Source organism: Maylandia zebra, linkage group LG12 (genome assembly GCF_041146795.1).
Source record: "Maylandia zebra isolate NMK-2024a linkage group LG12, Mzebra_GT3a, whole genome shotgun sequence".
Taxonomy (NCBI): Eukaryota; Metazoa; Chordata; class Actinopteri; order Cichliformes; family Cichlidae; genus Maylandia; species Maylandia zebra.
Window position 1 is genome coordinate 38,846,275 of NC_135178.1, and position 9,824 is coordinate 38,856,098.

Sequence of the window (9,824 nt, forward strand, 5' to 3'; positions counted from 1 at the left end):
AGTGGCAAATCATCCTACCTTTGTTAATAAGAGCTAGAAACATACTCTGATGGGCAAAGTTAAGTGGCAAACCGTCATACCTACTTACATTTGCGCTGACAGCACAAATGTGCATAAACTACTTAGGTAGGACGTTTTGTCAGAACACCGGTCCACGTGGCATGCTGTACCCAGCCCGGCCGCAGGGGGCGCCCTACCTGCTCAGGGCGGAGGATTGTGGGTCGGAGGAGGCAGCAGCGGGGCATCTTCATCATCACTGCGGACCGGACCGGGACGTGAGCTGGCAGCTGCTTTTCCGCACTGAAGTGCCTTACCGTCGGAGCCAGAGATGGGACACGGAGACCTCATGAGCCAGGCGGAGGATGTGGCGGACCAGGTAAGCTCGCGCACCCGGAGCGGCGACACGCTGAGCTGGGACTCGGTCCGGTTATCGCAAACATCTGGTTGTTGAAAGCTCGGTGATTTCTGCTGCAAAACAAGTTTAGTCAGCTCGAAAAGCAGAGGCCAGCTGCTCCCCGGAACAGCTTCGTTGCTTTAAAATGAACTTTCATGAAGTTTGAAGCAAAGCAGCAGATTTCGTCATCGGGAGGCTGGAACAGGAAAGACCGTGGTGCAGATTCATTCTCACTAAAACACCAAAAATGCGATCTTTATTGAGTTGTTCTGTTGGCCGAAATGAAGAACGACTTTACACGATGGATGATCGTGTTCAGGTGTTTTCTACAAACCAACGGTGTCTGTGGAGACTCGAGGAAAGTTGAAACGTGACAGATTTTAAATCGAGTCTGGTGAAACGTTCGCAGCTTGTAGGAAAACGGAAATAATGATGGGTGACTTTCCTCTGAGATGATGTTCGACCTCAGGAGAGCTCTGATCGCTCCAGGGCTGCTTTACACATTAACATTTAAATGTTTTATAAAAATGTACGTTTGAGAGTAAAGTAACGAATTCGTGGTTCAGCTGGGTCTCACGCGGAGGCGAGGCCGGGGTCCTGACGTGCCCGAGCGGTATAGTTTCTTCTCACAGCCGTGAATCACTGCTGACGAACCGGGAACGGTTCAATGAAAACACCTGTTACCGGAGTCTGGTTCGATCAATGCGCAGCTGACCGGAAGTTCTGAAAGTAACCCTCCGCCACGGAGCGACACAGAAAGTGTTGCTGCAGCAGCAGGTAGCTCACGTCCTCCACGCAGCCGTGAAACACACACGATGATCATCATCTTCTTGGTTAATCCACATTTAAACAACCGTGTTAGAGTCAAGTTAAAGTATTTTAAAAGTAATAATAAATATGTGGGCGTGTCTACCTGAAGCTGTGGCTCATGAATCAGCAGCTGATGTGTTTTTAATCTAAGGAAACATTGTGCTGATTTTTAGCTTCAGCCTGTTAGTACAGTGACCTCGCAGCATGATGTCCGGCTGTAAACATGTTTACTTCTGTTGCAAAGTTTGAACATGGGAGTCTGTGGGGACCAACTCACTGCTGCCTCTGCTGGATGTCAGAGGAACTGCAGCTCTTGGTGCCTCTTTGTATTTTAAACCCCGCATGTACAAAAACGCAGTCGGTGCTACATTAATAAAGTGACTAACAGTGTGCTGATCACCCCGCTGCTTTAGTTCCTGCGGGTGACCAAACACTACCTCCCCCACGTGGCCCGCCTCTGCCTGGTCAGCACCTTCCTCGAGGACGGCATCAGGATGTGGCTCCAGTGGAGCGAGCAGAGCGAGTATATCGACTCCACCTGGAGCTGTGGCCTCTTCATCGCCAACCTCTTCGTCCTCATCAACCTGCTGGGACAGCTGGGTAACACTCACACACACACACACGTTTTCATCTAATTGACAAAATGCTCATCCTAACCATCACTGAACGCCCAGCCTAACTGTAACCCTGACACCTTCTTGTGGGGACGGGCGTTTCACACCTCGTTGTACACATATGAGGCCCTTTTCCATTAACCTGGTTCTCATTACTGTCTGGTACTACCTAACCTGCGTGGCTGTCGTCATAGCAACGTGTCTGAGCGTCCTGCAGCATAATTAGTATGCAAGGCGAACGCTACAGCAAAGGTGGACGTGGAGGCGACGGTGTACCTGCTGCTCGATCTGCAGCTCTTCGTCACACTGACGCTACTGACCAGCCAATCTGTGCCATGCAGTCTGATGATGTCACACTTTAATACCTGCTCAGATCGCTGGGAACCCCGGCCGAGCACCTGCTAAAGCACCTGGTACCAGGTACTAGGATCTAATGAAAACCGTGGTGATCCGAGCAGGTCCGAATGCAGACGGGGCTCCGAGGACTCGCACACTGGTGACAGTTAGGGACAGAGGTCCCCTGCCTGTACATTTATACGTATGTGTGTGTAATGATCTCTGCGAGCACCTGGGTTGTTGCACCAGTCTCTGATTGATTGATTGATTATTGGTGATTTAGAGCTCTCAGTTGTTCCACATTAAACATGTAACACGTGTGTGTCTGCAGGCTGCTGCGTGTTGATCCTCAGCAGGAACTTTGTTCAGCACGCCTGCGGCGCTCTGTTTGGGATCATCGCTCTGCAGGTACACACACACACACACACACACACACACACACACACGTGTTTCATGTTTAGTATTGCAGGTTTTTGACGTGATGGTCAGCGAGCTTCAGTCGGTTTTCACTGCGCCGTCACGCCTTCAGACTCCCAAACAGGAAGTTGCTGTGGTCTTAAATGATAAATCAGAGTAAACGTTTCCTGTTTGAAACATAAACGTTTTGTTCTTTGTCTCTGAAAGAAGAGCCACAGCTGACCGTGTGTGTGTGCGGGGGGGTGTGTACTGTAGACACGTTGAAAGCGCTGTGATTTCCGGGTAAAGTGGAGCGCACAGGAAGAGGTGACGATGTTTCCGAAGGAGAAAAGGAAGAAACGTGGACGATCCAGGTGGCGGGAGCAGGCAGCGGCCGGGACGATTCCCGGTTTGATCCAAATTCAAATTCAAATTCAAATTTTATTTGTCACGTACACAGTCATACACAGTACGATATGTAGTGAAATGCTTGGACAACTGCTCGTGACCTAAAGAGAACAAAAAAGGAAAAGGCTATGAATAAGATAGGAAATAAATATGAAAAATTAAAAAGGTAAATTTAACTAGGAAGGAATAAAATATAAATTAAGGTTAAAAATGAAATAACTGTACAACACAAATTAGAATGAAGGGTAAATTTAACTGGGAAGAATAAGATAAAATATATAAATTAAAGTTGAAAATAAAATAACTGTACAACAAAATACACAATATAGAACTATATAAGAATGTATGAAGGAATCTAAATATAAATAAATATATACACAATAACAGCAGCTGTACAAGTATTAACCAGAAATGAAGAATATAGTGACCAGTGTTGTGCAAAACCAAAGTCCAGAAAGTCCAGTGTGTGTGTAAGAACCATATGTGTGGGTCAGTACTGTGTGGTGGTGTGATTGAGAGACCGTATCGCCTGCGGGAAGAAGCTCCTCCTCAGTCTCTCTGTGTTGGTCTTCAGGGAGCGGAATCGCTTTCCTGACCTCAGCAGAGAGAACAGTCTGTTGTTGGGATGGCTGAGGTCCTTCACCATCTTCCTGGCCTTGGTCCAGCACCGCCTGCTGTAGATTGAGTGCAGGTCAGGGAGCTCGGAGCGGATGGTGCGCTCAGCTGACCGCACAACCCTCTGTAGAGCTCGTCTGTCCTGCATGGTGCTGTTCCCGAACCAGGTTAAGATGTTTCCCGCCAGGATGCTCTCTATGGTGCAGGAGTAAAAGTTCCTGAGCACCTTGGAGGGCAGTTGGAAGTCTCTCAAGCGTCTGAGGTGGTAGAGACGCTGTCGGGCCTTTTTCACCACGGTGTTGATGTGACAGGACCATGACAGGTCCTGCGTGATGTGAACTCCGAGGTATTTGAAGCTGTCCACTCTCTCCACTGGGCACTCGTTGATGACGGGGGTCTGGTAGTTCCTCTCCTGCTTAGTGCTGAAGTCCACTATCAGCTCCTTTGTCTTACTGACGTTTAGAAGGAGGTTGTTCCTCTGGCACCAGTTCTCCAGATTCCTAATCTCCTTCAGGTAGGCCGTCTCGTTGTTATCAGAGATCAGGCCCACCACGACGGTGTCGTCAGCAAACTTGATGATGGTGGTGGAGCTGGTAGTGGCCACACAGTCATATGTGTACAAAGAGTACAGCAGGGGGCTCAGAACACACCCCTGGGGGGCTCCAGTGCTGAGAGTGGTGGAGGCTGAGACATGTCCGCCCATCCTTACTGCCTGTGGTCTGCCAGTTAGGAAGTTGGAGATCCACTGACACATAGATGAGCTGAGTCCCAGATGCTCCAGCTTGGTGGTGAGTGTGGAGGGAATTATGGTGTTAAATGCAGAGCTGTAGTCTATGAAGAGCATTTTAACATAATTCCCCCTTCTAGTGTCCAAGTGAGTGAGTGATGTGTGGAGGAGATGAGAGATGGCATCGTCTGTGGAACGATTTGGACGGTAAGCAAACTGTAGTGGGTCCAGTGTGTCTGGTAGTGAAGAAATGATGAAGTCTCTGACCAGGCGTTCAAAGCACTTCATCACTACTGAGGTGAGGGCTACAGGGCGATAGTCATTGAGAGAAGCAGGGTGGGGTTTCTTCGGGACAGGAACAATGATGGACTCTTTGAAGCATGTGGGGATCACCGACTGAGATAAAGAGATGTTGAATATCTCAGTGAACACAGGAGCTAGCTGGTATGCGCAGTCTCTGAGGATCCAGAGCGGAAGCTTTAGTCTGTGTTTCTGATGTCGCAGCGCCGGCTGAGCCGGAGCAGCAGCTCGCTGTGGTCAGGCGTGTTCAGCACTGGTGCGAGTTTGCAGCTGCGCATGCACTCGATGCCAAATGCAGTGCTGTGATTGGTCAGATCTGTTAAACTGAAAAAGTTAAGGTCGTGTTTCGTCCTGCCAACACGGTGCAGGTGAACTTTCATACAGGTGAGTCCCAGAATGTTACCTGTGAGTCTGATCATGTGACTCTGTGTGACCTGCAGATGGTGGCTTACAGCATCCTGTGGGACCTCAAGTTCCTCATGAGGTAAGTCGTCACGCCTTTCTGAAATAACTTTATCGACGTCGTGGACAGAAACGGCTCGTTCTGCACGTTTGCGTGACGCTGCAGGTTGGAGCTACAAAGACATGATCTGCTGTTCTTCATCCTCCTCGTCCTCCTCTGCAGGAACCTGGCGCTGGGCGGGGGCCTCCTCCTCCTCCTGGCAGAGTGCAGGGGGGAGGCGCGTAGCGTGTTCGCCGGAGTTCCTTCCCTCGGACATCAGAGCTCGCCGAAGCACCTCCTGCAGCTGGGAGGTCGCGTCCTCCTCGTCCTCATGTTCATGACGCTGCTGCACTTTGACCTCAGCCTGCTCAGCGTGAGTCAAACCCACACGTGTCCACACGTGTCCACACGTGTCCACACGTGTCCACACGTGTCCACACGTGTCCACACGTGTCCACACGTGTCCACGTAATTATTCAAACTCCTGGCAAGATTTGACAGAAGCTTACTTTTGTTCAACCAACAAGTTGTTTTTGACAGGAAATGACACGGGCGTCTGCCAAAAGAGAAGAAGACGAGGCACCAGAGGCGTCGCTTTTATTTACATTTGAGCAAAAAGTGTCCAGAATGACTCGCGCTCTTCACAAACTGTCACAGTCTCTGGGAAATCCACAGTCCTAAAATCACCGTCCGAACAGTCCAAGCCGATTCAGTGGGCAGCGGCTTGGTGGACAGTCTGGGATCGAACCACCGACCTTCTGGTTAGTGGCTGATCTGCTCTGCCACCTGAGCTACAGCCACCCTGGGGGTCGGGGGGAAGCTCATCACAGGAAACGCCACCACGAAAAACAGCATGAAGATCCTCCTCCTCATCATCAGGCAGCCGCAGACAGCTCAGCACTACAACGACCCAAAGCACAGCAAAGTAAACGGTTAGCAGACACAAACATTAACATTGAGCAGCTCCACCCACAGAGTCCAGCAGAGACTGTGGGCGGAGCTAGAGATCAGGGCGAGGGGACCCTCCGACCTGAAAGCTCACTGCTAAAGACAAATGAGCAAACGTGGAGACGTGCGATTATAGGACGCGTTCGTCTGCTGTAATAACTATTAAAGGTTTTTCTATTACTGAGACGAGTGAATGATTGTGGGCGGGGCATGTTTTGCTCCAATGAGAACAAAAGCAGAGAAGCGTGTTTGCGGCGGCGATGCCTCTGGTGCCTCGTCTCCACATCGTTTGGGAGACGAAAACTTGCAGGTTGAATAAAAGTAACTTTGGGGGTCTGAATAATTATGGGCGTGACCGTCGTCCTTGTGCTGACGGCGTGTTGTGTTCAGTTCCTGCAGAACGTGGTGGGGACGGCGCTCATGGTCCTGGTGGCGGTGGGCTTTAAGACGAAGCTGGCGGCGCTCACGCTGGTGGCGTGGCTGCTCTGCATCAACTTCACCATCAACGCCTTCTGGAGCGTGCCGTCCTACACGCCCATGCACGACTTCCTGAAGTACGACTTCTTCCAGACCACCTCGGTGATCGGCGGCCTGCTGCTGGTGGTGGCGCTCGGGCCCGGGGGCGTCTCCATGGACGAGAAGAAGAAGGAGTGGTGAGGAGGAGGAGCCGCGCCTCTGCCTCTTCTATTTTTATTTTTTTGCTCTCTGAGCGACCAATCAGAGCTCGTCTTTGTGTCACGTGATGTTTGTTGCACACTGGCTGTGATGTTTGACACTTAGAGTGATTTTAGAGGAGGCGAGGGAGCGCCTCCACCTCCATCCTGCTGCACCACCCAGTGACCGCCACCCGCCTCCCTGAGGCATCAGCTGCTGCGTTATCCAATCAGTGCTTTTGTAGGCGGTCTTTGCTGTTTTCAGCCTGTTCGATGTGACGATTCGGACACAACGACGTCACTCGTTAATGTTTTTGTAACGAGCTGGACAAACGACAAAAATGGAGGCAGAGTCATTTTGAGCAGCTCTGAGGCGACAAACACACCTGAGCAGGTGAGCGATCACAGCTTTAGTACGGAGCGGGGAGGCTGTAGCAACCCGTGGCGTCCTGCAGGAGGCGCTGCTTCCTCACAGTGTGTTTCGTCTCTGTACGACGTTCAGTGTTTGAGTCTGAGTCTTTTTCTATCGTGTTTTTGTAGGAGGAGTTTAATAAAGCGTGCAGCATTAAGTGTGTGTGTGTTTCAGTGTTTCCTGCAGCACCTGCTCATCTCCCACAGACTGTATAAAGAAGACGGACACAACCTCCGTGTTTTATTTGAAAATCAGCGAGAACAGGAAGTGAGCTCACGCTGGGACTAGGCGTGCTGGAAGCTGCGTCTGTGTGCTGGGCGTGTCCTCTCCTAGCTAATCGCAGCACACGGCGCCCTCTGCTCTGATGGACGAAGGACAATGAAGATGGGCCAGTCGGGCAGGTGGAAAAGAGGAAGACGTCAGGGGAGGTTCATGAACGGAGGAGGACGTGCGGAGGGTTGGAGGGACAGAGGAGCGGGTGGAGGTGTTTGTGTGATCGTCGCTGGCCCGAGTGTGACAGACACACCTGAGCGGGGACCTGCGCCGTGCTGCTCGTTCGTTCAGCTTCACTGCGAGGCGGCGCTCTGCCTGCAGACCTGAGTCACGTGGCACGCCACACGACACGTGGGCGGTGCTATCGACCATAAAGGCGCGTCCTGCGGTTCAGCCCGCATGTCCTCCTGCCGCGCCAACTTCCCAGGTCATCGAAGCGCCGTGGGACGGCCTCTCAGCTTAAACGTGCGGTTGTCGTGAGCAGGCTGTCAAACTAACGTGACCTCTGACCTGTTCGAGCACCATGACCTGTGATCTTTTCCATTATGTAAGCTGGATGCACACTGACCTGCTCTTCAGTCACCCGGGCGCACAGAAGTGCATTTAAAGTGAATCTTAACACCGTGTTTGTGTGGCGCACGTTTCCCAGGTTTCGTTTAGTTCAGCCTCCCGCCGCGTCCTCACGCAGTCCGATGTCTGGAAACCACAGCGTTGGTTTCAGTAATGACAGGAAGGCGTCCACAGTACAGCCACTCAGGGCCCTTTGATGCCTGACTTGTAAGAATCTGCAAAGTCAGCTTTTTCTGAACAGTCCTCATTTTGTAAAGCTGCAAAACTCTTAAGTGCCCTCTTGTGGAGAAGTGAGTTATAGCATGCGAGGCCCCAAAGGGCCGCTTTTTAAATCCGTCCTCACTTTGTCACAAAGTCAGACTCGTAGGTGCAGCGTGTCACCACTTTGGGCGGCTCCTCCAGTTTACATGGACTAATTACACTAAGTACACAGAAGCTTTCTGAACGCTTCGACTCATCCCGAGGTTACCGTCGGCCGTGACAGGAACACCTGCACGGCGCCCCCTGTGGGCCGTCAGCGCAGCGAGCCGTACCTGAGCCGAGCTCTCTTCACACTGATGTCTCTACAGTTTGTCCCACTGCTGAAACTGTGAGAGGAAAAGAAAGTGATAATGTTCATTCTGACTGTGTTGGTGGCTCATCATGAACCTCACACTCAGCACATTGGCCACATTCTCCAACAGGGTCATCAGTGTTTGGCAGGTCGAGTTAAGGATCGTCCTGCTCTCCTTCAGGAGTTGTTGCTCCTCTTCTGCTTTGGTTCAAAGGTTAATGAATGCGATGAAGAGGAGGATGGATGAAGCACAGCGTGCAGTGAGCCCACTGGTTCATCACACAGTGATCACATTTAAACCATTTCATACAGAAACATGAAATATGCATCTGACCTAATTAGCACTGGTGTCCTAACCAACGTTCCCTCTAATGTTTCACGTGTCTGAGCGAACACAAACTGAGCGCCCCAACAGCAGACGTGTGCAGTGTGGTCACGCCAGCATCCAAGTTACATGTTTATTAAAGTAATCAAATTACAGCATTTATGTTAGACTACTTTAAATTAACTGCTTTAGCCCACTTACAATGACAATTAAAAACAATCTTGTTCATGACCTGTAGCATGTTAACACTATTGGAAGGAAAAATAACTTGAACTCCAAGTTTGAAAACACAACTTTCTTTCTTTATTTTTCATAAAGCTCTGACTGTATTATGAGTCTGTGGTCTGGGAGAGAGTCTGTAACTCTGTCTGCAAATACAGTAAATAATGACCAATGTTGGGCAGTTAATTATATAGTTACTTCTTCAAAAAAGTAACTGAGTTATGCAAACAAAGCTTTTTGCAGCTGTTTACCTAAAAATGCAGCCAAAGCGTTTTTAAATAAACATTTCAAACTATTTACAGAACAATCAGCTGTTCTGCATCAACTCTGATGCCACACAAATTATTTGTGCCGCTCCAAAAAATAATTTCTGTCCACTATGAGACGAAGGAGAACAACAGCCTGATACCTGCAGGCCTGACAGCAGCAGATGTGTCACTGCTGTAACACCTGTAACACTCAGCAGTCGCCTCATTGTTCTGACACACAACAACAAAACTACACTACACACTGACTACACACTGACTACACACTAACTACACACTGACTACACACTGACTACACACTGACTACACAACACACTGACTACACACTAACTACACACTGACTACACACTGACTACACACTGACTACACGCTGACCACACACTGACTACACACTAACTACACACTGACTACACACTAACTACACACTAACTACACACTGACCACACACTGACTACACACTGACTACACACTGACTACACACTAACTACACACTAACTACACACTGACTACACACTGACTACACTACACGCTGACCACACACTGACTACACACTGACTACA

The 9,824-nt window shown here is 49.9% G+C and overlaps 1 protein-coding gene across 2 annotated transcripts; it reads left to right on the forward strand.

Annotated features, from left to right (window-relative positions):
• Positions 1–146: 146 nt before the first annotated feature.
• Positions 147–7,212, forward strand: LOC101479701 (surfeit locus protein 4). 2 transcript variants are annotated; one of them, XM_004571615.5, is made up of 6 exons: positions 147–376; positions 1,618–1,804; positions 2,486–2,562; positions 5,041–5,084; positions 5,226–5,415; positions 6,381–7,212. In XM_004571615.5, exons 1-6 carry the CDS (start codon positions 329–331, stop codon positions 6,645–6,647), a joined length of 813 nt encoding a protein of 270 aa, XP_004571672.1. In that variant the 5' UTR covers positions 147–328; the 3' UTR covers positions 6,648–7,212. The 2 variants fall into 2 exon arrangements, with proteins under 2 accessions (XP_004571672.1, XP_076747380.1); XM_076891265.1 differs by having other exon boundaries at positions 2,486–2,556; positions 5,035–5,084.
• Positions 7,213–9,824: the final 2,612 nt, after the last annotated feature.

What these genes read in the sequence shown, in the direction of transcription:
- LOC101479701 (XM_004571615.5), top strand. Translation starts at nt 329, where the DNA reads ATGGGACACGGAGACCTCATGAGCCAGGCGGAGGATGTGGCGGACCAG. An exon ending in CGGAGGATGTGGCGGACCAG is followed by an intron (nt 377 to 1,617) that starts GTAAGCTCGCGC and finishes CCGCTGCTTTAG; the next exon opens with TTCCTGCGGGTGACCAAACA. An exon ending in TTGACCTCAGCCTGCTCAGC is followed by an intron (nt 5,416 to 6,380) that starts GTGAGTCAAACC and finishes TGTTGTGTTCAG; the next exon opens with TTCCTGCAGAACGTGGTGGG.